Source organism: Nuphar pumila, chromosome 7 (assembly GCF_984573655.1).
Source record: "Nuphar pumila chromosome 7, dmNupPumi1.hap1.1, whole genome shotgun sequence".
Classification (NCBI taxonomy): domain Eukaryota; kingdom Viridiplantae; phylum Streptophyta; class Magnoliopsida; order Nymphaeales; family Nymphaeaceae; genus Nuphar; species Nuphar pumila.
In genome coordinates, this window is record NC_143255.1 from 25,124,171 (window position 1) to 25,151,772 (window position 27,602).

Here is a 27,602-nt window from a genome sequence, read left to right on the forward strand (position 1 = left end):
TGCGCTTCATTGCAGGCACAAACAAGATCATCTGAGGCAATCTTGATGGTATAATTGACCAGCTGGTTAAGGATAAAGGAATGATCAGAGGAGTGCCTATTTGGATGAACAAGAGTGGGTCTAGATAATAAGGATGTGGATGAACCCACACCAAGTCTTTTCTTTCTAAGGTGATGGTGTCAAGTTGCCAACCTTTCATGCATGTCTTGGCGCTCAAGAAACAAGTCTCCATCCATGACGTGTAGTCCTATCCAAACCTCCCCTATTTTCGACCGTTACACCAAGTTTATAACCCCCTCAACAACATCTCTCTCTCTCTCTCTCTCTCTCCATGGCTCCTGAGTCAGATACAGACCAACTGCATATTGTCAATGGAGATGACCATGATGTTGATCCACAGGCATTTGACATGAGCTCCCTGAGGACCCATCTTCCTAGAAAGTGCGTATGAAGCCCGCATTGCTCTTTGAGTTTTTTTTTGGGGGTTGTTTGTTACCTACCACAGAAAGCCACTTTCTCATGAAAGGGATGACCAAGTGGGAAAGTGCTTCTCCATGGGGGAGGTTTGACTCATTTTTAGTAACTGGAAGTGCTTTCCTAAGGGGGGAAAGCATGCTTTCAAAGCAGAAAGTGCCAAGGAGGAACCATGGGAAGTTTTTTACTTCTTGCATCCTTTTCATTTTTCATTCGTTTCTCTTCCATTTCCCACTTGCTTCCCTCTTGTTTCTCCTTTGTTTATTGTGTTTTTTATTTTATTATTTTATTTTATTTTATTTTATTTTGCTTTCCACACACTCCTTTCCTTTCACTCGTTTTCCCCTTGTTAATTTCCTTCGCGTTTCTTTTTCAGCTTCTCACAAGCTTCCAAAACCAATCTCTTTTCATGCTCACACTACTTTTTTAACACTAGCTTCCTCACTTTTACTTCATGCATCGCTTTCCACCTATTTCGCTTCTTGGTAACTATGCCCATTTTGATAGATTTTTTTTTTGCATTTGAGTGTAAGGCTCACCACATATTTCCCATGGAGATGCTCTTCTCAAGCCTCTTTAGAAAAAAATATCCTCTTTTCATAGGAAAGAGCATGTTCCAATCATGTTTTTTTGAATTTGTCATTATGGTCATGATTTCAATTGTAGGTGCCGATAAATTTGTCACCATGATCCTGATTGTGATTGTGGGTGTTCTTGATTTTGTGCAGAAGAGGTCTGTCCAAGTTTTTCTCGGGGAAATCACAGTCTTTTACGTGCATTTCGGATGTAAAGAGTGTTGAGGATCTCAAGAAGCCTGAGCACCCTTGTGTAAAGAAGAGGAAGTGCAGCAACAATGAAGGGATGTTCATGTCTTCTGCTTCTTGCAGGATGGCCTTGAGAACTCCTTTCAGCCCTTATGTAGATGTGTAGATTGAAGCTGAATGGAGATACTTCATGCACTGGTGGAATTCTTTGATGCGGATAGCGGGCAGTAGCGACGACGGTGACCAACAACCATGACCTTAGTCCCAAGCTGACTGGATGTTAATGTGAGAGACTTGGAAATTCTCTGAGCTTTTGATAGCCAGAGTGGGTGGGTATGTGAGATGGATGATAGAATTTACGTAGAAGCAATGGGAGAATTCTTTTGGTTAGCATTGTTTATATACCTGAGTACTTCCATAACCTGAACTTTTCTGAACTGGATTATTGGCATGTAGAACATTGAAATTACCTTTCCTTCGTAACAAAAGAAAAGGGAATTTCAAATTGAGCACGTTGGTTTCTTTCTGGGGCTTCTTTTATAAGAAGGGACAAAACAAATGCCCCTACATGAGCAATAAAAAACTGATTTTTGATATTTTAACATTTAAAATTGCTTTGGTTGAAATATCATTGAAAACAATAAAATATTATTAAAATATATGCCTTATGAATCCGTGTCCGAATCCGTGTGCCTACACGTGTCACCAGGGGGCGGAAGGCCAAAATGGTGTTTCCCTGTGACATGAGCACAAGTTTGAAACAATCCCAATTCCTGCTACTGACTGGCCTTCTCCTTGAGGTTCAACTTAATGTCAACCATAATGACCACAATATTGTTTTTCATGAGCAAGTTCTCAGATGTTGTTATTGACAACCAAGCTCTTACGGAACCCACCAATGAAAGACACCCATAGACCCAGTGAGAGTCAAACCTGCTACAAAGGGGTCGGCACCTTCTCTCTAAGCCCACTACCATTGGGGAGACACAGGCTGGTGTCAATGACAGCATCATTGTTATTATCTTTTTATATTGAAAGGCAAGCTGGGGTTAGGCAGATCCCTACCAGTACAACACCGGCCCTATGTGGCAGAGGGATTCGATCCTAGGCCTTCAGCTTGACACAGGACCCCGCTTACCACAATGAAAAAAAAAAATACCTATCCAGTATCCCATTTCTTATTTTCTATCAACAATAACCAACACAGCTTCCATCAGATGCTTTGCTAATGTGGAGAACTGAGACTTCTGATTTATTTTTTATATATCAGCCATCTCTCTCTTATTCCCACCTTGATCAATTGGTTCAACGGAGAGAATTTCAAATTCATCAGAACGGCTCCAGTATTTAATGTAATGTCATTTCTGGAGCATCTCATGTAGCTTCTCTATTGTTGGTGCTCTGTATTGATGTTTAATTGTTGTTGTCCTCCATCCAGAGAGCACCATTTCACGAGGTTCTTTCTTCTCATCAAATTCTTCCTTGTACAATTAATTGCAAACAGATCAACGAGACGAGCTTGGCTCGTTCGGCTGGTTAATTTTACCGGCTCTATTTAGGATTGTGTTGATCTCCAATATAAATACATATCTGAAAACCTACCCAATGACCGTTTTATTGGATTTTTGGTGTGTTTTTTACGGTACTGATATGATATATATTTATATAGAGAGACAAAAAGAGCGAGCAGAAGGAGCTAAGGCCCCCACTTAATACAAAAGTTTTTTTTTCTTTTTTTTTTTGAGAATTATTACAACAGTTAATTCACCACTTTTGTATCAGGTGGTTTTGAACTTACAACGTCCCAGTATCAGGTGGTTTTGAACTTACAACGTCCCATCACATGGCGACGTGCACAAACTGCTCCTACTGGTTGGTTATTGATATCAGAATTGGAGCAACCCAATATCTATGTGAACATTAGCCCCAAAGTGCACAATTCATAGGAGATGACACAAACAACGAGGAAATTGTTGCCAACCATGTGTATGTTCATTAATTTCTATCAATGTTAACGTATCCAGTAATCTGTTTCAGAGGTCTGTCTGGCGTCCCTTGAAAAAAGGTTTAAGCTGAGTGTGGGCAGGGGGACCTCAAGGGTTTTACCATCTGAAGGACAGCCAATGTGGTCATTGATGGGGTTTTCTCCTTGATTGAGGATAGGGATGGCAGTGGGGCGGGGCGGGGCGGGGGACAAGGTTTCCACCCCCGCCCCGCCTCAAAATTTTATCCTCCACCCCCGCCCCGCGATGGATTTTATCCTCCACCCCCGCCTCCATCCCCGTTTCATACCCTTCATCCCCGGTCCAAACGGGGATGAGGCGGGGCGGGGCAGGGATATTGCGGGGAAAAGTGGTTGGGGCGGGGATTAGGTGGGGATCGTGGCGGGGACGGGGCGGGGCGGGGAAAAGTGCACGTCCACCCCCGCCCCGCCTCCGCGGCGGGGATGGATTTTATCCTCCACCCCCGCCTCCATCCCCGTTTCATACCCTTCATCCCCGGTCCAAACGGGGCGAGGCGGGGCGGGGCCCCGCTTTCCCCCGGTCCACTGCCATCCCTAATTGAGGAACTGCAAGCTTCTTTTTTCTATTTTAACATGTTAAAAGAGTCTCTGAATACAACACTCAAACTATTTGATGTAAAGGCTACCTTACATTACTCCTATTGAATTTATGCTACGAAAGTATAAACAATGAAAAAATCAAAAGAAATAATGCATAAATTCAAGAAAAGTACTAATTTCATTCATTAAAGTCTTCACTGTCCCTCTAAGTAGGGCCTTCATCCTTTTATAGATGAGGTATCCCAAGTTCCAATCCAAATAAACTACCTAAATTAATACTCTTAAAAGCTAAAACTTATCATAATCTAATGAGACCTGGATATTAGATTCGATATCCATTACATAAAAGATTCAATACTAAATAAGAAATTCAAATAAAGAGCCAATTATATCTAAATAGAATTTGAATTCTATCAAAATCCATGTTCGGATCCTATTGTAAGTATTTGAACCCACAAATAATGGGTGGTTCGATGTAAGTAGGCTGATGATAGAGAAGAGAGAGAAAAAGAGTAGACAAAAAATGAGCACTCCATCACCAAAAGAGCTCCTTCAATGAAGAGCACAAACACACGAATACTCCACCTCTAAGAGAGGACCTCTAATGAAGAGCACAAACACTCTTTTACAAAGTGAGCACCACAATCTCTCAAGCACTCAAATGAATTTTTCAAAAGAGGCTTCAATTCTTCCAAATCTTGAATGACATACTTCCCAATGCACTAAAAACAACTTGATCTACAAGCTCTGATACCATGAAAGGAAACAAGGTTTCCCAAGGATGTTTACCAAAATAACAAAGTGGAAAGTTTCACTAAAGCACCAAAATAAACACATAAGGAACTACAAATAGGTTCACACACAGACACCCACTCAAGGGATGAGAACACAAGATAAAAAATAATATTTTATTAATCACAACACATGCAAGAAGCATACATATTATGGGGGTTTTGCCAATTATTTATACACAAAGATGGGGTTCGAAAATGGAGAGTAGTTGCGGTCCAAAGCACTAAATAGAGTCGTTGGACTCCCAACGACTCTATGTGTTAACTTGTCAACCTTTGTTGACTAGTCCCATCCCAACCAAAAGGAAAAAAACACCCTAACTAAATTAACCCTAGTTACAACCCTAGTTATATATATATATATATATATATATATATATATATATATATATACATTTTTAACAATGCTGATATACTGACCAACAAAAAAGTCTCTCAAACTTTGGGTTATTTAGTTTTGATATTGATGTGATTAGTCGATCACTCTTGTTCTGTTTTATATTCTATGTTATCCTTGTTTATCATGCTCTTCTTATTCATGAATTTTAATCAAGTGTTCTTGTCTTCTAAGTTTTTGCTACAATTGATTTCTGAAAAATTGAACAACTACAATTTTTGAACTTGAAAGAGGCAAATAATTCATTTTATTAAGAGTCAAGATCTCGGTGGGTTTCTTGATGGATCCATCATCCCTTTATCAAAGTATGCTATCATAGAGGATAAGGATGACAAAGGGCTTGTGATTTCATATGTTCCTGTCAGAAATCCAGAGTTTATTTCATAAATGAAAAGATATTAGGCTTTGATTGCATATATCATTTCTACATTGTCACATGAGGTTCTTATTGGAGTGCCTAATGATTACATGCCTCTACAACTTCGGACTAAATTAGTCTAATTCTCATATTTCAAACTTTAGGATAATTTTTTTAAGAAAGAATTTCAAAATATGAAGGTGTAACACCCCAAAATATTTAACTTGAAAATTTGTGACTTTTTTTTGTTAAAATCACTATGGAATTACTTAATAAAACTTTGGTCAAATAGATCAGGCGAGTAACAGGCGATAGTCATGAATTTTATTCCATTAGACAAAATATAGAATCATTGCCTGGCATCATTACATGAAAAATGATAATACAAAACAAGTTCCATCAGAGTTCTGTAGGTCATTCTAAGAATTATATAGTCTCATGGCTCCACTCGTTGTGATACCCACAATTACTCCATGATGTTTATTTACTCTCTGAAAAAGAATATAATTGAGAAGGTCAGACTATACCTAGTCTGAGTACGCAACATACTATCAATATGGGTGTGCGGAGTGTCATGTCTACAAGTATACATTCAAACCATTATAATATGGATGTAAAAAAAATATAGAATTCATATGAGTCAAAGTAAAATTTTCAATGCAAACAGTTTTATTATCTGACAATTGAAATCATCATCTAGGGCTATGACACATAAAATTGAATCATAATCACAGTACCACAATTTTAAATCAAACGAACATGTATCACTAAAACTTAAAATTGAAAATTTAAGTTTTTCTTATTAACTCACTCTATGGGTATGCACAAGCTTCAATATCGTAGCAGACCGAGACCACCTGGGGGTTTATTATGATTCCATTAAATAACCCTAATGATTAGCCATATGGATACTCAGAAGCGACAGTCCGCGACCGAAGGGGTACTCCCTACTAGCAAAAACTAAATATATAATTCATCTCGATACTTCTACAAAAGACATAGATCTACCAAATAAAACAAATTAGTAGTCCTGACCCACTATCTTTGAGGTGTGTGTGTGTGTGTGTGTGTGTGTGTGGGTGACAATCACACACATATATATTTAACTAACTTATGTGGTCTGGGCCATAACAGACCTCCTCCGACCTATCTTCGTACCCATCCCAAATGGTAGGTAAGCTCTTCGATGTATTTATTTTATTTTATTTTTTTTACAAATTGAACTACAGTCATACTGCAGCGAGACCTTGACAGGCCTGCAACCCGCTGCAGCCATACAAAGTGCACCAGACAATCGCTCTCCTACTAGGAGGGACTGTCGACTATGACATTGGCAACCCAAATCTGTTTGCCAACATTTTTAGGTATATCATGAGTTATTGTTATCATTTTTTTCTTTTTTTTATATTGAATGACACACTGGGATTAGGCAGACCCCACCTATTATTAATTGTACCCATGGATTTTGAGCCTACAATATCTTACTCTAAGGCGACTTGCATTGACAATACTTACCCACCTCAACATACTCGGTGCACTCATCGTGCCAACCATAGGCTGCACCCACGTAGTGTGCAGCTCGTGTGACACCTGTTCAACACAACAACACCGGTTTGCTGTGAGCAATAGGGCATGACCGAGGATGTATGAGGGTGCAGGTAGCCGGCTGGGTGTTAACAGGCCCAGCCGATCAGCCTCAAGTATATTATTATTGTTTTATTTGAAATAGCATTTGAAAGGCCAATTGGGGATGCGGCAGACCCCAATTAAGAAGACAATACAGTGTTGTTCGGGTCTGCAGCGCCTAGCCAGAAAATCTTGCACTGGCTGTGCGTCAATAGCACTGCAGTGCACAACCCGTGTAGGGTCGATAGACCCTGGTCGGGTCAAGGCAGGCTGACCAGACCTGGCTGGTCAGTCGAGAAAGCAATTGCAGTACTGTCGAGCCTACAGCCCGCAACAACTGTATTGTCAATTAGCTATTTTTTTAAGTAAACTTTTTTATTTAAACCTTGTATCGACCATGGCTATGGTTGTAACTGAATACTTATATCAGATCTATATATCAACACATCATAACGAAAATGACAACCTTCATGCATATGGGAATTATATCTTCATGCATATAAACAACTATTCCAAATTGTTTTCTCTCTTTTTTTTTTAAAACTTGTCATCAGATTTTTATCTCAAATTAGCCATGACTAATATCTACGGCTGAGTGCATGTGTACAGGTCTAAAACGTGTGTCAAGAACCACAAATTTCAGGTATACTACATGACTATGTAAGACCTATATGTTCTATATGTATTTTAAACATATCCAACAATTCATTCATACAAGATGCGTGTTCATGTATATATTTTATTTTGACTCATAACCAAAATACCTTACATCTAAGCAATACATTCGGATATATCTAGATATATCTTATTTTTTTTCCTTTAGAGAACTCCAATTTAAATCATGCATACCAGATTCACTCTTTAACAAAAACATTTGCATCACCAAAATTTTCTTTTGACAATAAAAAATCTATATGCACTTATCAAAATTTTGTTCTTATTCCATCGTGTAATACACACATATTTGTATGAATTTACTGCAAATTTTATGTTATCGATCCCACCATTTAGAGTAGATCGATACACATCCTAAACCATGTTCCAGCATAATCCCCTATACTGCACGCTATTCACATACCAAAGATCGGTTTGATCTTTGATCCGTCATGGCTGAGTATATGTATTTTCATACATATATTCAATGGTATGCTGGATACGTGTGCTCCACATCACTAGGCATACACGTAAGGATAAAATGCCCTTACCTTTTTTCAATGAATCAAACCACTAAATAATCATGAGGTATAGTCGGATCGATAAATCGTCGTCCCTCCTCAAATCAGCTAGCTGTGTCCAGCACCTCCAAGGTGTGTAGTTGCAAAGCAAAGGATAAGGAGGAAGAGAAGAGATAGCAATGAGAAAGAATAAAGAGAGATGAAAGTTTGAGAGGGTGTTAAGCGTGTGATAGGGTTTTCTTAGTATAAAGTGAAAACCCATTTAAAATCTTGAAAGTTTTTTTTTCTTTTGAAACTTCCTCATTAATTTTTGTTGCCTATATTGTTAAAACACCCCAATATGTGTGTGAGAGGCTGGCCTCTCTTACACTAATTTTTTTTTTTTTATAAAACTTGCATTCTTCTTTGTCTATTCCTTTCAACCTTCCTTATTTTTATTCTTTTTCAGCCATGCTTACATGGCAGCCATTCATCAAAAATGTGTGAATGAGGGAGCAAGTCACTCCTTACCGTATTGGGATTTTGATTCCCTTATTTCTTCTTTCCTCTTTGCTTTTCTTTCATTATTTTTGAATTAGAGTCAATTCAAAAAAATAAAACGTGTGGATATGGGAGAAGGTCAATATTACAAAATTTGGATTCTCTTATTTCCTCTTTCTTTATTTGAATTAGGGTCATATTAAAAAAAGTAAAACATGTGGATATGGTAGAAGGTCAATATTACTTTAATGGAAATCGGATTCTCTTATTTCCTCTTTCTTTATTTGAATTAGAGTCATCTTAAAAAAAATAAAATGTGTAGATATGGGAATAGGTCAATATTACCTTAATGAAAATTGAATTCTCTTATTTCCTCTTTCTTTATTTGAATTAGTCATCTCCAAAAACGTGTGGGGCTACTTTCCACTTACCAATACTTTTTTTTATAGTAACTTGTCTATCTGTTCTTCCTCACTTGTCAAAATACATGAGAATGAAGGTCGACCCTTCCCTTTTGTGTTGGGTGGGTCCCACTAGGGGCGTGTCACCCCTCCTCTTGCTTATAAGAGAAGAAATATTATTTATTATTTGTTATTTTATAGCAAACTCTTGTTTCCTAAAAATATAATCTAACTCCAATATATTCAACTAGATTTCAGATCTATCCTATATCTGAACCCAATTACCAATCCAAAACCATAGACTAGCTCCGTATGACTTTATTCAGATCCAAGACCCAGTTGGATTAATTTTATTCTATTTAATAGAATATCTTATATGAGAAAAAAATCACTTTTATTTAACTCAATAAATATAAAAAATTTACAGGTTTTACAAAAGGTTTCATGTCCATCATAGAATATCTTAATAAGATGAAAAATAGCATTGTCCATGGATGGTTATAAAGTATCAGATAAGGATATGGTCTAGCAAACTCTCAACGATCTTGGCCCTGATTATCGTGTCCTCTCTACTACCTTGCAATATTGAAAATTTCTTCTATTTGAGAATCTAAGGGTCAAATTGTTACATTATGAAATAACTCTTACTGTTAATGCCTCTAATGATATTCAGAAAGTTATAGTCACTAATGTGTCACGAGGTTGTGAAAAAGATGAATATTTTAAAAGAGGCAGGGGGCGTAGTCATGGAGATATCAATTCATGTGTTGTATTTACCCTGCCCTTTGTTTGTGTCAAAGATCTTCACATGAAGAATGATATTCGTTCAAGGCAAAAGATCAAGAAATATGTATGTCTTTAAATAAGATCCTGCATCCAAGTTTGATGGTTTTGTTTTGAAGCGTAGTCTAGAGTCATCAATTCCATCTGTTTTGTTTAGTACTTTTGGTTTGAATAAAGCCAATGTTTGGCATAGTTATCTTGCCCATTGTAGTTGAGGTTTTACTGAAAGATTGGTTTCTAGTAAACTTATTCTTGAGTCTAGTTTAGAATGTTAGTCTACAAGTATTATTTGTCCAAGTTGTCAAATTTCAAAGAGTCATGTGCTTCTATTTAATTCTTGGAATGAAAGTGCATTGAAACCTTTTGAAATTGTGAATTCAAATGTATGAGATCAAACACCGAATGCCTCTTCTTTTGGTAGTCGTTACTACATTTCTTTCATTGACAACTTATCTCACTATACATGGATATATTTTATGAAGCACAAGCATGAAACCTTTAATATATTCACAAAGTTCCATATGTTGGTTAAAAATCAGTTTTCTATGTCTATTCTGAATTTCAGCATAATGGTGGAGGTGAGTGCTCTTTGAAGGAATTTATTAATTATCTTGTAAATGATAAAATCAACAGGAAAGTATCTTGTCCCTACACCCCTCAACAAAATGGGCTTACTGAAAGGAAGCATCGCCATATTGTTGAAAGTGTTTTAGCTATGCTACATGCTGGTAGAACTTCTTTATATCTTTGGACAAAGGCCTTTCATTTTGTTGTTCATGTTATAAATATGTTGCCATTGAAGATTTTAAATTATAAGTCTTCTTATTATGCTTTGTTTAATAAGCATATTATGATTTTTTACGAGCTTATGAGTGCATTTGCTGTGTTAAAAAAGCTAAGTCCTTGAGAAATAAATTTGAACCTAGAGTTCATGTTAAATGTATTTGAATTTTCAGATGTGTTTGATGAGAGTTCCTTTGAGTGTGATTTTACTACAGAACACGTTCATAAAGCAAAATAGAGCAGCGTTGAATATCATCAGCCTACTTACATCGATTCATTTGCAGTCCTACCAATTACAACGATCCATTTGCAGTCCTACTTCAAGGCATGAAATTAGTGGTTTTCTAGCTGTGCAGTAATCACCTACCAAAATTTATATCGTTTCTTCTGAATCAGATCCAAAATTCAAATATAGGCCCAATGAATTGTTTTGGTGGAAAAAAAGGTTTTATGAGAATGATACGGGTGACCAGGGCCGGTAAACTTAAAGTTTCAAGCTTGGCTCATTCTTGTGGTGTACCAAGCTGAGTTCAAGCTCATAATAACCCTAAGTTAAACAAGCCCAGTTTGGGCTGACTTGTTTTAAAGCTGAAAGAAATAAAATTATAAAAATACAATGTTTTAAAGCTAGAAGTAATAAGATTTTGCTACTAAACGTACTTTTTGCAAACCAACTAGTTCAGTCATATGTTCTACTCTACATATATATATTATGACATATATTTACAATATATTATTCACTACTTAATGAGTTCATAGGAGTCGAGCCGAACCGAGTACTTATAATTCATGTTTACTTTATCGAGTCTACTTACAAATTTGAACGAGCTCTTTATAAGCTGAACATGAGTCAAACTGTCAAACCACGAGCGGTTGGCTTGTTTCCCAACCCTACTGGTGGTTATGACCCAAAAATATGTGTTCACCTGAATCAGATCTAAAATCTAAACATGGGCCCAATGGATACTCTTGTGGGAAAAAAAGTTCCATGTGTTTGGATAAGAAAAGTTGCCTCATAATCATCTACCGTGTCCAGCTTTCTTGCTGTGAGCAAACATATACTAATCATATATGCAAAGGCACAGTAGCGAGAGAGAGAGAGGGAAAATTTCTGCATCCATGAGCCTCTTACGCCTGTGGTATGCATCCCCAACTGCCTTAGTTGCATAAGAGGAAACCGATACCCACCGCTCAAATCTCATCCCCTTCCCTTCCAGAAGGACCACCCTTCGATTCAGAGCATCCAGAGGCTTGGATTTCCCTCAGATGGTCGAGAACGAAGGTGGGCAAGACGTTGGTGATAGCCCAAATGAAGAACTGGACGTAGGCATTCAGGAAACCAACGGAGGGAAATTCGTGGTGAGGGTGCTGTTGGTAGGGAGGGGACCCATTTAGGTGGGGGAGACTCTAGGATGGTGGAAAGTGAAGAGAGTTAATGTTGAAATAAAAGGTTAGTGGTGTTAATGGGCAAGTAGGGTAACAAGTGGGTAGTAACTCTTGAGAGTGGAAAGGCAAAAGCTTGTTAACAATATAAGTGCATGGTGAATGCATGATTGTTTGCGTGGAAGCAAAGAACTAAAGCTCATTGACTCATTTCAGAAGAGATGAATTCGCATTACTTTCACCTACGTGCTTCTACACATAGGAGAGTAAATGATATTGTATCTTTGGTCATTAATGGTGTAAGGAAGGAGGGTCCTCAAATCTTGTCAAGTGCAACCTATTACTTCATGATGTGCTTTGCTCATGTTGTTGATGCAAATTATGATATTTATTTATTGGGTTTTAATTCTCTTAATCGTGAGGATATGGTGGGCATTTCTTGTACCTTCTCATTGGAGGAAATCAAAAAAGCCCTTTGGTCCCACCCTCATGGTAAGACCGCGACATTGATGGCTTTCCTATCGAGTTTTACAAGCTTATGTGGGACTCTCTAAAGGGAGATTTGCTTCAAATGATGAATTTTTATGCTCGCGCTCGCCTACCCGGGACCTTGGGCAAGTCTTTTCTAATTCTCACTCCTAAGGACTTACAATCGGAGGAAATTGGTATATATAGACCAATTTATATGTAAGTACTCTCTACAAAATCATTTGAAAGATATTGGCATCTAGGATTAAGAGGGTTATTGGTGCCTTATATCAAAGTCTCAAAGCGCTTTCATTCCAGATTGATGGCTTCATGACTCATGTGTCATTGCCCATGAGACGATCCACTCCATTAAGCTCCAAGGTACGCGCTTCTTCATCTTGAAAATTGACTTAGAAAAAGCCTTCAACTTTCTTGATTGGAGCTTCTTATTAGGGTATGTGCAGTTATTGAGGTTTGCTGATAGTTGGTCTAAATGGATTAAGGAAATGCTCTCTGCAACCTCTATTGTGGTGTCAATTAATGGGGAGAAGGGTGAGTTCTTTAAGCCTAGGTGTGGGTTAAGGCAAAGAGATCCGCTTTCTTTCCATCTATTCATTGTTGCTATGGAGGCTTTCTCAGCCATGGTTGCTAATGCGGAACAGGTCAGCATCTTTAAAGGGTGCAAGGTATCAGATTTGGTTTCAATCTCACACCTCCTATTCATGGATGATCTACTAAGTTTTGGGGAAGCATCATAATCTAATATGTGGATCTTGTGGATAATTCTCAAGTATTTTTCGAAAATCTCAGGTCTTCGAATAAATGAAGGAAAGCGTTAAATTATGGTACTCAATGACCCATCTGAGGGCTCTAATCTTTTGGCCTCTTCTATTTTTAATTGTGAAGAGGGAACACTACCAATGAAATACTTACTTGGGGGTCTTTAGAGAATCTTATTGAAATGTGGTGGAAGACAAGATACGTCAAAAAATCCAATCGTGTGCCTCTCGCTTGCTCACTAGAGCGAGTAGACTTAGTCTTGTTTGCTTCAATATATCTTGCTTGGTCTTGCACTTTCTCCAAGTATTCAAAATCCCAAGGAAAGTGGAGAAGTGACTGAATTCCCTATTTCAAAAATTTATTTGGCATGGGTCTTTGAAATTAAAGTCTAAGGCTATAATTAATTGGACTTCTATCTCTCAACCTTTAGATGCAGGCGGTTTGGGAATTCATAACTTGAAGAGATTCAATAAACCTTTACTAGCCAAATGGATTTGGAGAATTTGTAGGAGAGAAAATTCTCTTAGTATTATTTTTTTGAAAAAAAAAAATAGTTTGTAGGGTGGTCTTGGCGATGGTTGGAGAACAATAGGTAGGTTAAAGGTTCTGGCATTTGGAAGGGATTAATCTTGATTTTGGATTTATTCAATGAGGTGGTGAGGGTGAAAATTAGAAATTGCAAAAATACTTTGTTTTGGCAAGATGTATGGTGCAGTGACATAAAGCTATGAGACTCTTATCCCTTGGTGTATGCTCTTGCTAGCGGCAAATATAGAAGGGTTTGTTACTTTTGGTCTATCACGGGGGGCATGTGGGACATTGTTATGCATAGAGAGTCATCTAATTTGGCTTCTCAACAATGGACTGCACTCATGGCTTCCTTATCAAGTATCTCTCTCACACCGTAAAGACATAGTGTCTTGGTTTCTTACTAGGGATGGTTTTTTTTTTCATCCTCCATATACATTTTTCTCAGGCCACCCTCTATCCCTTGGCTCCCCAAACATGCTTTATGGGGTGCAAGGTTGCCCCTTCGTGGGTCTCTCATGGTATGGTCAATCCTTCTTGACGTCGTGAACTCAGACTCTAGACTCAAGAAACATGGTTTTCATCTTGCTAGTCGGTGTTCGCTATGCTTTGGTGAGGAAGAGTCCACACCCCATCTTTTTTGGGAATGTGGTTTTTGTTGCACTCTTTTACGTTATGCTTGGAGTAATGTTTTTGTCAATTATGATACCTTATCCTTTCTTAGGGAAGTTCTTATTGCTCCTCACGTCAAGCCCATGGGCATGGAGTGGCAATTCCTTTGGTGAGTTTGGGTATTGACGGCTTGGAGGCTTTTATGGTTAGAGCGAAACAACTGTGTCTTCTGTGATAAAGCTTGTGACATTGAGGGCATTTAGAATCAGCTGTGATGAGAGCTTAGTGTGAGGGCTTACCTCAAATGGCCATAAGTTTCATTGGACTAAATTGGGGCGTGCAGAGCTGAAACTATAGTCCTCTCTTAATGGCTTCTTTTTTTCTAGTTTTCAAGTTTATTTTTTTATCTTCTATCCAATGTAGTTGCGGGTGGGGGTTGTGATATCTCATTACCTTCCCACTCAATGCTCAGTTGATGTAATCCTATACCACTATATTCAACATATATTTATCTCTCTTTCTAAACAAACTCCTTGAGTTGTGTTGCCTATATAAAAAGGCATTAGACATTGAGTGTTGTGTCTTTTTGCTTTATGTTATTTTCTTGTGCTCTTTTGATAATGCATTGAGGTATTTTTAGTATTTTTTTTTGTGTATGAGTGTGGTAGAGCTTGTATTTTTCTCTTTCTAATATTTTTGGCATCAAAGCCTAATGACGGTGAATTTGGGTATAGCATTGCGGTGGTGGAGGTTGTAATTGAAGCAAAAGATCTTCCATTGATGCAGAGAGGTAATCATTTTTGTGGTTCATGATGTTGAATGGTATGAACACACTCAAGCTCTCACAATCTCTGGTTCTTATTTTTAGTGAAGAAAATTATGATTTTTAAAGTATAAAAATTTGAATATTTTTTTATCTCACAAGATCTTTGGGATCTAGTAGAGACTGGTTCTATAAAAACAAAGAGTTCTAAAGTAGGGGAGAAACCGACATATGCAAAGGAGATTCGAAAAAGGGACTCTAAAGGTTTACTTGTGTTGGAACATGCACGGAAAAAATTGAACAATTATAAAAATGACTTGAAGTATGCTAAGTGAGAAGGGGATGTCAAATGATTTTTGGGTTGAAGCAATAGAGATGTCAGTTAATATTCTAAACATATCGCCAACTAAGGCATTGCACAACAAGACCCCATATGAAGCTTGGTGGAAACAAAAACCTGATGTAAGCTTTCTGAGAATCTTTGGTTTTGTTGCTTATACTTTGATTCATTCTAATGATCGTGCCAAAATGGATCAGAAAAGTAAAAAATCCATATTTTTAGGTAGAGTGATGAAACAAAGGGTTATCGATTGTTTAATCCTACTACAAAGAAGTTGATTATTCGAAGATATGTTGGTTTTGATGAAAATAGTTGTTGAGAATGGAAAAGAGAATCAGGTCAACATCTAACATTTTTGGATGATGAACTTAAGTCGACTCCATCAAATGAGAATATGTCATCCCATGGGTTTTCATCTTCTTCCTCTTCAAGGACATCATCTAGTGATTTGAATGACCCATACAGTAACACTCCTCCACAGGAAGTATGATCCTTACGTAAAATTTATGAATCATGCAATTTTGCTCTTATGGTTGTAGAGCCTATATGTTATAAAGAGATATATGGAAAAGAAGAGTGGGAAGAATCTATGAAATAAGAGATTACAACCATTGAGAAGAACATGTGAGTGCTTGTAGACTTGCACCTAAAAAAGATGCAATAAGTGTGAAGTGGGTCTACAAGGTGAAGGGCAACTCTGATGGAAGTGTGAACAAATACAAAACAAGGTTAGTTGTAAAGAGGTATGCACAAAAACCTGGTATAGATTTCTTTGAAATTTTTTCTCTTAATGCTCAAATTGAATCCATTAGACTTGTATTGGCATTATCAACTCAAATAAAATGGCAAGTTTTTCAATTTGATGTCAAGTCAGCCTTTTTAAATAATTTTTAGAAGAAGACATATATGTTGAAAAACCACAGGGATTTGTTGTTGATGGAAAAGAAGAGAAAATTTACAAGTTAAAGAAAACTTTTTATGGTCTTAAGGAGGCCCCAAGAGCATGGTATGAGAGGCTTGACTCATATTTTCAACAAAATGATTTTCATCGAAGTAAAAATGAACTTATGTTATATGTCAAAGTGGAAGGTATTGATGTCCTCATTGTTTGTATTTATATGGATGAAATTATATGCATTGTTTTTTCAAATCTTCTCATTGAAAAATTCAAGAACAATATGATGCAAAACTTTGGCATAATTGATTTGAGGCTCTTGCATTACTTTCTTGGACTTCAAATTCATCAAACAGTTGATGATATTTTTATCTTTCAAGAAAAATATGCACTTGATTTTTTTAAAGGGCACAATATGTCAAATTACAAGGAGAGTTGGTAGGTTAATGCATTTAACTTTATCCCATCCAGATATCATGTTTCCTGTTGTCTTGGTCTCAACATTCATGCACGATCCTTCAAAGCATCATCTTGGAGCAGCCAAGCATATTCTTTGTTACATTCGTGCAACCAGCAATTATGGAATCTGGTATAAATAAGTTTCTAATTTTAACTTAGTTGGTTTTACTAACAATTATTGGGCTGGTTTTGTAGATGACATGAAAAGCACAAGCAGATATGCTTTCAATCTTGGTTTAAATGATATATCATGGAGCTTAAAGACAATCTTCTACAACATTATCATCATCTGCATCAACTTGTCAAGCTATATGAATGAGAAAGATTTTAGAAGATGTGCAACAATCTCAAGTTTCTGCAACAAAAATTTATTGCAACATGGCTACAATAGCAATGACAAAAAATCTAGTTTTTTATGGTAGAACTAAGCACATCGAGCGCCACTATCATTTCATTTGAAATGTTGTTGCTGAATATATAATTGTGTTAAAACACTGTTCTACAAATGCTAAAGTAGTTTATGATCTCACCAAATCACTTTCATATCTAAAGTTTATCAAATTCAGAGATTCACGTGGTGTCTTAAATTTTGTATCAAAGGGGAGTGATGAGTTAATGTTGTTAACGTATAAGAGTTAACATTGTTGAAATGTCCTTTTTATGAGGACAGGACGTGTGAAATAGTGGGGAGTTGAAAAGTCTTGAAAAAGTGAAAGGTTGTAAGTGAATGTGTAACCATGAAGTAAAAGGTTAATGGTGTTAGTGGTGTTAATGAAGTAATAAGTGGGTAGTAACTCCTTTGGTTGTGTTGCCTATATAAAGAGGCATTAGACGTATGAGTGTTGTGTGTTCTTTGCTTTATGTTATTTTCTTGTGCTCCTTTGATAATGCCTTGAAGTGTTTTTAGTGTTTCTTTTTGTGTGTATGAGTACGGTAGAGCTTGTGTTCCTTTTCTTCTTTCAAGAGAAAGAGCAAGGAAGAAGGTGGTGGTGGGATTCAAAGCGGTTCACACTCCGCAACGGAAGGGAGGTGAGATTTCATCATCACCACCATCACCATCTTGTTCTTTTTCTTCTTGTTGTTATTGCAATTTTGATATGTAGTCACACTAAGACATATTCATTCTTCATATCTATTCATGTCTACCTGTCATATTATGTTTATCCGTACTTTTCTCTTTTCTGTTTTTTTAGTTGGGGTTTTCATGTTTGGTGGGAAATATGGAAGTTAATGGTATAACTAAGAGCATCTTGGAAGAGTAACTTCATCTGGTAACATATGATCAAGAGTGTCAACTTGATTGTTGGGTTCGGAGTGGGCAACCCCTATGTCTTGTGAGTAGCATATCCAAGTGCACGGGAGTGCTCACGAGTATGCAAATTCTTCATGGGTATCAACAGGCATGCATGAGGCCCGCTCTTATCACCCGCCTTACCGCCCAACCTTGTATCCTTGGGATAGGTTCAACGAGTGCATGTCAAGCGACGATGATTTCTCTTGGTTAGAGAGCTTCACTATGTCAAACTAGCAACTAGCTTATGCTGGGGGCCGAAAGGTCTTCTTCATCGCAGTGGAGAGTTACCCATGGGTTGCGCACTGCGCTCCATGAAGTCTGCAGCTACTGAAATGTAATATGCCCCTCGTTCGGCGTGACTTGAAAACTCAATGTTTACTCTAATGTCTGTTATGCCTATTCGGATGTGTAGCTAGCTCTATTGAGCCTCGATTGCTCATCACATGAAGGCGATACACCCATCCCTTGTAGGCTTGAACGCACGTACACCAAAGACTTTGGCATCGCCCCGCTTTATTGACCCGTTCGACTATGTTGCTTTAGATATTTCGTTGTACTAAGCATACATAGGATATGCATTGTCTCGAATCCGCTTTCACTGGGCTGACGTAGCTCCTCGCCTAAGGTAAGTTGCTTGTCGCACATGCCATATATGCATTTTCTTTTTAATCCTAAATTTCAGTATGTGATGATAAAACTTGATTTTTTTTTGTTTGATATTTCATGAGAAGTAGGGGGCATTGTGATCACTTCATAGGTTACTGAGAGCTTTAGGTTTGGTATCAAATATGCCAAGATACATTGCTAGTTGACTAGAGAGCCAGTGAGGCGTATTATGGCAGTTGCTCATTGAGTAAACCTGCCATTTGATGCGTTTACAGTTTTTTACTCTCTATCCTAATTATGCCATCATGACTATCTTTTGTCATCATCACCACCACCATAATCTTCACCATTGATGCCATCATTGCCATGTTCCGTCATTGTCTTCCCAAATTTATGTACTTCACCATCCTCCTTATCCTCTCCATTTTCTACTTCACCACCATGTCACTTCATCATCATCGTTCATCATTGTCTTTTTAATCACATCGTATGGCTGTCATTATCATCTTCATATTCACCAATGTCATCATCATCTCCATGTTACATAAGATCAGCCTTTTTCTAGGTTGCTTATTTTTGACACGTGGAAAAACTACAATATCCTTGATGAAGTGCTTCAGTTATGTATTGCTGAGGCTATTATTGATATCCGTGCTTTGTACATAAGATTGCACCTTAGGTGGGTTTAATGGGACTTATAGCTGCAAGGTCATGGTGTAATATCTTATGTAAAATGTAGATTGAAAAAAAAAAGTGCCTGAAGAAGTTTCAGGGTTCTCTACAACAGAAATAGTAACGCATATATACAAAACAAACAAGAAAAAAGGGCCAATCTAACCTTTGCCTCAGACTGTAGGGAGAACAAAAAGCCTATATGTGAAGAAAAAGAGAAGGCAAAAATGCCTTTATAAGACATTATACATGTATAGAACATAATCAAGCAATAGTGTTCACATTATCACATCTTAATGCGCTTCATAAACTTAGTTTGCCATTTAGCTTTTCTGACTGGTAAGAAACTATTATTAAATGATTTTTTCAGAGGGATTTTCTTTATAGTGTTGCAAAGTGTTTGCTATTCGTTGTAATTTCAACTCTTCACATTTGGATTTACCCGGTCTACAAATTCCTCATACTTCTATAATTGGTAATAATTTGCTTTTCTTTTCCACCAGATAGATCTGAATCTCTCTGAACTATTAGCTAACTTGACGGGTGGATGGATTGTAAACATCCATTGTGGAACTTTATATTATATTTCTTTGTGTGGTGTAGGCATATCATGCTTTTATATTATATAAGTAATTCTCAATTTCATTTTCCTCAACATATGCATTTGAATGATTATTAGATTTGTGATCATTTTGACAATTTCAAACAAATTAACTCGTTCACATGCTTGTGGTGGTCTATGATGATCATTGTGTTTGTAATTCAATTGTTTCCTAGAATTATCTAAACAAAATATAATTATGTCATATCCAGAGATTCAACCTATCTAATTTCACTAATAGATGCAGAAAGAATGGTATTGCCCCCATTCTTTCCGTCTTGGCCCCAAAGTGATTAGTGGCCATGCTTGTCCTTTCCTACCTCTGATGAACAATACCATGAAAAAAATCCATTACCCCTATAATGTAGCAGTGGCCTGGTAACAGGGAATGGACAGCTCTGAATGTTTTACCGATGACGGTTGGAAACAATATTTCAAATTCAAGAGCCCTTGTACACAGTTTTTCTCATTTAAAGAATTGAGATGGTGAACACAAAAGCTATGAAACTCATGTGTACGTCTTTTATCAATGAAAACACAGCACACAGAGTTATTTGTCGAAAACAAAACACACAACTTAACATGCTTTGTCATATTCAGACATTATTTTTTGATATTTACGTGGAGAAACCACCCCCAAGATCAGAGACCTAGCCGTGCTGGCTTTGCTTGGCGTACTTACGATCACTGTCCTCGCAGCGTAAAACTCCATGAGCTTATTTATATTCTGAGAAACTTGAAATTTTTTTAGTGATAAATCCTTTCTTTATATAAAAAATATTAAATACTAAAAATTTGTGCCCTCGTATCCTGATTTTTGAAAAGATTGAAATTTTTGGTAGCAAACTAGATCAATTTCTCTATTGGATTCTGGATCTGATTACAAGACTCGGTTAGGCATCGGAGGTTAGAATCAAACACAGTAAACGGATTGAGTTGTGCTGTGTCTGATTACTGCATTGAAAAGATAAAAGAGGACCAGGTTGGAAGAGAATATCCAAATATGTTCATCGTGGATAATTATTGGTTTTTGCTTGACAACAGTGTGAAAACTGCTCCAGGACAAACAATGGCCTGATTTGTGTGTTAATATTGAACCCTAGTTGTCAAAAGCTTCAAATAAACTAGCGTGCGTCAGTCCGGAAGGACAGGGAGCCCATTGGACCCGATTTGTATATTTGAAACACAGATCCAACTCAGGTGGTGATTACCCCTTAATTGGATGCCAATTCAAGTCAACCTCCATGGCTCTAAACAAAACATTTCTGGCTCAATAAGCTTGGACCTAGAACATATATAGGTGGATCCGACTGGACAAGGACCCATATTTGGTCAAGGGAACATGTAGCCAACCCATGTCAACCAGTTTGCATCTCTCTCTCTCTTTCTCTCCAATAACAAATTTTTTATGAAACATCCTCTCTGAGGTATCAAGGTCGAGTGGGTCCAGACCTCATAAATTCCATCACAGTTCAAACATAAAGCAGCAATTGCTAGTCGCTACATGAAATATAGTTCCTTATAAAGAATTGGAAAAGGGATTATTAGAGTTTCCTTCAACTATCATCTTCAATTACACTGATAATTTAGCAGCCATAATATGGCCTTTGTCACAAATGTTCTCAAAAGTTAATCGGCTGTGATGACATTTTGGAAATTCTATTACATAGTTTGGCATAAGGTGAATTTCATCAACTTCGTGTCAGCAAATATGGGCTCAAATGAGCACCAGGGACTGCTTTAAAAAAGAATTGAGACCAATAATGAATCTGAATCCTGCACAGCTTCAACTGAAATTAATCCCATGATTATCAAATCAGGCCTCAACTCTAAATGACAGAGTGGATCACCCTAAACAACACTTAGTGTTCAATAACAAAGGTAAGATGATACAAGATTGTGCAATATGCAGAGAACAAGATGTCAGATCAGTTGAATTCTTCAAAAAAAATCATTTTTCACTTGAATTACATTACTAAGAAAGAGAGGCCAAACATTGTCACCGTTCCACAAACTCACTACTGATCATGGTCATCCAAATGGTGTTCTTATCACCCACACACCATCATTATCCACTCAAATTGTAACATTCAAAAGAGAAAATATGTCACATTCAATTTGTCAGTTTTAGCTTAGCTCGAAAGTGCACACTTTACTAGTCATTTTTCTAATTTTTATGGCACATTTAATCAACAAGAGATCCAATAAACAAATCAAGAATAAAAAATCAAGAACAATTTAATAAATCATGAAGCCAAAGATCTAGCCATTGTCAAAAACCTCATACCAGAATTTAGTGCAAATATCTATGATCATGAACAGTTTACCGCCCTTTCAGTAGGTGGTCACTACAACACTTTATTCCAAGAATCTAAATATAACTAGCTCAATTTGCTATAAAACAGAAGCACATAATCAAAGAAAAGAAAAATGAGTTGATGGTAGCCCGAGATGTTGAACGTGGTATTCACATTCAACTAAAATCCTATCATTTCAAAAATGGTCAAAATAAGCAATTTGGCAAATTTAACAACAAAGGCGATCTAGTATTCCGTAAGCCACAAAGTAACGCCTCTCAAGTTCAGTGTTACAAGTGTAGAAAACTTGTACACGTGAAAAAGCATTATCAAAACAACAGACAACAATAAAGGAAAAAAGGAGAGACTTGATGTTATCTACGTACGGAGTCACTTTGGGGATCATGACTTTTTTAGGTTATGACTTTTTAGGTTAGTGGATGAATTAAGACAAATCCTAACATATTCCTAAAAGCAAGGACAAAATGTGGACATGCAAGAGAACAAATCTAGATAGCATCGGGTTTATATAAGCAACAACACTTATTTTGATGTCCTGGGTGATTTGAACCAATGGGGGCTCTGTGTGGTTGGTAGGAGCTGTCAGTGCATGTCTCCTTGTGGTGGGACATTGCAGGTTCAAACCCCAGTGGTCCGTTGAATAATAATTGGCGGGGGTCATCCTAACCCAGCTTGCCTTTCAATAAAAAAAAAGATGTTTTATTTGAATGTATGAAAATATTTTTTTTTCAAGTATAGGATGATTTTCCCTATACAAATTTAATTGATAACTATGTTGATTATTATGATTACTTAAATGCTTGAACACTTTTATGTTAGTGGGAGCAATAAATTGATCAATATTAGTGGATGGAAAGGAGTCTAGACAAGTGTAAATGTTAGATATAAGACAAGAAAATGTGTCCCTTATGTTGAATGTGTTTTCTTTTCTTACAGTTTGCCAGCACGAAGATAATGTTATTGAAATATTTGCGTTTTTTAAAGGAACAAGGGGCAGATAATTTTAAATTTATTCTTTCTGAAAAGCATGAATGTGATAAATATGATGTTTTTACATTTTTTGTTAAGAAAATTCGGAACATGCTACATAGCTCAAGATATATATTGATTGCATGCATTATTATTTTTAACCGTTTGAGGAAGCCACTTTATTAAATATTTGAAGCTAAAAACATCAACGAAAGTTAATAAAATTGGAGGTGAGAACTCCATGAGAATTGAAGCCAATACCTCCATGTGAATCAGAGCTACGAATTTCATGATTAAGCATGCAAGGATGAATTTTTATCTGCCTAGTATTAATAACCTCTTAATGACAGACATATCTAATAAATTGATATATAAATACATGCCTAAATCATAATAAATTGGTTATGAAAGAGCAGTGAACCTCATAATCGTATTTTAATTTAACATTTTAAATAGTGAGAGTAAACCAGGGTTAGCGAAAATGCTATAGGACTCGTGGAAGCACACTTTGCCCAAACGTGCTTTGAAAAGCGTGACTTTCGAAGCGTGCAGGGAAGCAACCCTTTTAAATGGGAAGCTCGCTTCCCGCTTACTTCTCACTCGCTTTCCAATATCAAGAAGTGAGTTTTCTTTTTTCTTTTTTTTTTTTGGGGGGGGGGGGGGCAGGGGGGAGCTTGGATCTTTAACAAATTTTTTTTGCCCAATATCAGAAAAACTCTATTTCTATTTGCTTCTTCCCTTTTTGTTTCCAGGTACTTCCCGCTTCATAAAATTTTAAAAGTGTCTCGCTTACCGCTTTTGCTTCCCGAATCGCTTCTCGCTCATGCTTCCTCAGTTGAAGACTCTGGAGCAAACTACTATGTTGTGATTCGGCCCACATGGTCGAGTGTGAGATTGTTGGCACTAGGTCATAGGGCCATGTGCCCGTGGAGCCTCATCCATGGTCCACACAGTTAGATAAAGTGGCACCCTCATCTCTAATAGTGCGGGCTAGCCTAACTAACTAATTTACCAAAGTTTACTTCAAGTTTTACTTAAGTATTGTTTGGATGACACCTAAAACCGGGTTGGAAGCCTCGTTTTGGTGTCAAACCAAGTTTTGCACCAAAAACTGGGTTTGGTGGCTGTTTGGGTGCCACCAAACCAGATTTAGAGGCCCCATCCCCCTCACCCAGTTTTTTCAACCAAGTTTATTGGAAGGGGGCCACCTCCTCTCCCTTCCCACCCTTTTTGGTGCCACCACATCTTCCACCCTCTTCCACATCCGGCCATTTTCTGGCCGGTGGTACTACTTGGGGAGGGTGGTACTACTCTGCGATGGCCTGAAAAAGCCAGCTTTTTTCTCAATTTTTCAACATTTGGTGGCTGGCCGACCATCGCTTTTTATTTTTCATAGTTCATGGCTGATAGGGAAATGGTAGGCCTTTTTTCGATTTTCTGTGACTAAAAACCCTGAAAACCAGGTTTTTGGTCACCCAAACAACCTATAATGATTGGTTTTTGGCTGTCACACGGACTCTTCTAACAGGGCACCGCACCCGCGTCACACCCACACCCAGGCGGGTGCGACACTTGGACACAACTTCATGTGTTATGTGAAGTCAACCACATTGAGGTCCATTTCTATCCAAAAGTAGATTCAGTTAACCCTAATCAAGTCAATTTTTATCCATATATATATATATATACACACACACACACATAAATGCACACAAATACATGTAGTGTTAACTTAAAACTGTTAAAAATTATATATATATATATCCTCCCCGCACCCCCACACTCAAGTTTTTTTGAAATGCCGCATCCCCGCATCCGCACCCATACCCGCACCCGCACCTGTGTGACATAGGTTTTTGGCAAACCAAGTTTGCGAAAACCGGGTTTTGGCCCCTGTCATCCAAACAGGGCCTTAGTTTTTATCCTAACAGTTTTTTTACTTGAGATTTATCTATTGTAATTACCCTTTCACTCTACATTTTAACTGTTTAACTAAGTTATATAAAGTTCGTTGTTCGAATGATGAGAAAAATATGGAAGGGCCATTCTCCTGAAATAACAGCTAGCCAAAGGAAGGAGGATGACTTTATAAAGAGAAAAATCTCTTATAAGATTAATGAAGAAGTAGAAAAATATACATCACAATTATCTCTCTTTGAGAGATTCTGGTTCCCAGGGAATCACCATCCTAACTGTACTTTCTTTTCCCATTTTCATCACCATTTTCCCTAGCCTTCTCTAACTGTGTGGCTTAGTTGGTTGTGATGACATTTTGGAAATTCTATGACATAGTTTGGCATAAGGTGACTTTGAATTGAGACCAATAATACAACTAACAATGCAAAATTTGAACCCTGCACAGCTTCAACTGAAACCAATCCGATGATGATCAAATCAGGACGCAACTCTAAATGACGGATTGCATCATCCTAAATAACAACCAGGATTCAATAGCAAAGCTAAGATGATTTAAGATTCTGCAAGCGAACAAGATTTCAGATTCCAGTTGAATTATTTAAAAAATATCATGTTTCACTTGAATTACAACATTCCTAAGAAAGAGTGGCCAAAAATTGTCACAGTTCCTCAAATTCACTAGGACCCCTACAGATGAAAGTTGGGTGCTCCCCAAACACTCATAAATTGAGTTTCCCCACTGAGTACTGATTATGTTCATCCAGATGGTATTCTTATCAACCACACCATCATTAACCAACTCAAGTTGTAACATTCCAAAGAGAGAATTGCAAAGCTTAAATGGGAAAAAATGGGGGATTCCTTCACTAACAATACAAGCCACAAATGTTATATTGGGGAAGAAAGAGTAGAACTGAACTTCCATTGATCAAAACAGATCATTTAACACGTAAAGAGAATCAAAACATTTTGATCCTGGAAAGAGCAGAATCACTCACCAAGAAGGAACAACATTTCTTCATTCCATTATGACTTTCGCGCCGACAGCTTTCATCTTCTCTATGATTTTCTCTGCTTCTTCCTTCAGAACCCCTTTCTTCAACAATGTGGGCGTCTTCTCCACCAAATCCTTGGCTTCCTTGAGGCCCAAATCGGTGAACGTCCTCACCTCCTTGATGATCTTGATCTTCGCCGCAGCGTCAAAGCTCTCCAACTTCAAATCGAACGCCGTCTTCTCGGCCTTCTTCTCCTCCGCCTTAGCAGCCCCGGCCCGGCCGGCCGCTGACACGCCGCCCACGCCCATCCCCGGCATCATCACCGCCATGATTGGCATCTCATCAACACCGAATTTCTTCCTCAAAATCTCCGTCAGGTCAGCGATTTCCAACAACGTCAGTCCGGCGACCTCATCAACAATCTCCGAGACCACCTTGCTAGCCCCACCTCCGCCATGGGCAGTCGTCTCCGCCCCTGTTTTCGATGATTCTTGCGCGACGCTCGAAATCTCCCTGGATTTCACCCTCGGGTCGCAAAACCCTGGTCTTCTCAAGCAATCCAAACGCAGAGAAAGATCTGAAAAGCTCGACGTCCTTGTCGAACGAAACCCTAACGGCAATGGGCGAGAACTACAAGAATTTTCCGACGATTCGCGAGATAAACCATCGGAATCGCAACAGTTCCCCCTAAGAACTGAGGAGCCATTCGAGTAAAACCCAAGAAGATCGGAATTCCGAAGAAGAAGGTTGGTATACCTCGATCGATTCGAGAGAAAATTACGGTTTTGGGAGGCAGATTTGAGGAGGAAAGAGGGGAACCGCCCGCTCATAGTAGCTTCTTCCCCCCCTCTGAAAGGCTTCGCGGCTTGAAACCCTAATTTTGTGTGATTTTTTTCGGGTTTAAACTTTAAAGCCAAACCCAAATGGGTCGGGTCATAGTGCATCGGAATCCAATATCGTGTGACAGGTTTGAAATCCGGATTGGGTACCAAACTAGATCCGTTGTAGCAGAGTAAATCTGCTTTAGATATCTTTAATTCTTAACTTCTGCTTTCAACGGTGCTAGGCTGCTAAACAAGCCGAGCAGCTCGCGACGACTCTGCTCGTTACAAGCTCATTCCTGATTGGTTCACGTAGTTGGCAAGCCTGTTAGGCACAGGAGAGCTCGTATACATAAAATATATATACTTTATATATAATATATTAAAAAAAATGTATAAAAAACAAAAGGATAAATAAAAAATATATACATAAAATATGAACTACTAAGTGTAATATATATAATATATAAATAACATGAAATGTTTTTACATCGTGTTTGGCTTGTCTCATTTAATGTCCAGGCAAGGTTGAGCTCAACTCTGCTAAACATGAACCCAAGCTGAGCTACAAACTCAATCCAATGGA

General features: G+C 37.8%; 1 protein-coding gene and 1 long non-coding RNA gene across 4 annotated transcripts; one reads left to right on the plus strand and one right to left on the minus strand.

The window, feature by feature from the left end:
* Window positions 1-304: 304 nt before the first annotated feature.
* LOC149831576 (uncharacterized) lies at window positions 305-1,675 on the plus strand. The gene is made up of 2 exons (XR_016433035.1): window positions 305-441; window positions 1,203-1,675. It is a non-coding gene; the product is annotated as an uncharacterized LOC149831576 (long non-coding RNA).
* A 19,822-nt stretch (window positions 1,676-21,497) lies between these two features.
* On the minus strand, window positions 21,498-27,065 carry LOC149831577 (uncharacterized). Of its 3 annotated transcripts, none has more exons than XM_090012130.1 (2): window positions 26,199-27,065; window positions 21,498-21,772 (listed from the first exon to the last, which is right to left on the minus strand). In XM_090012130.1, exon 1 carries the CDS (start codon window positions 27,023-27,025, stop codon window positions 26,219-26,221), a length of 807 nt encoding a protein of 268 aa, XP_089868256.1. In that variant the 5' UTR covers window positions 27,026-27,065; the 3' UTR covers window positions 21,498-21,772; window positions 26,199-26,218. The 3 variants fall into 3 exon arrangements, with proteins under 3 accessions (XP_089868256.1, XP_089868255.1, XP_089868257.1); XM_090012129.1 differs by having other exon boundaries at window positions 21,498-21,786; XM_090012131.1 differs by having other exon boundaries at window positions 21,498-21,847.
* Between the last annotated feature and the right edge of the window lie 537 nt (window positions 27,066-27,602).

What these genes read in the sequence shown, in the direction of transcription:
- LOC149831577 (XM_090012130.1), bottom strand. Translation starts at nt 27,025, where the DNA reads ATGAGCGGGCGGTTCCCCTCTTTCCTCCTCAAATCTGCCTCCCAAAAC.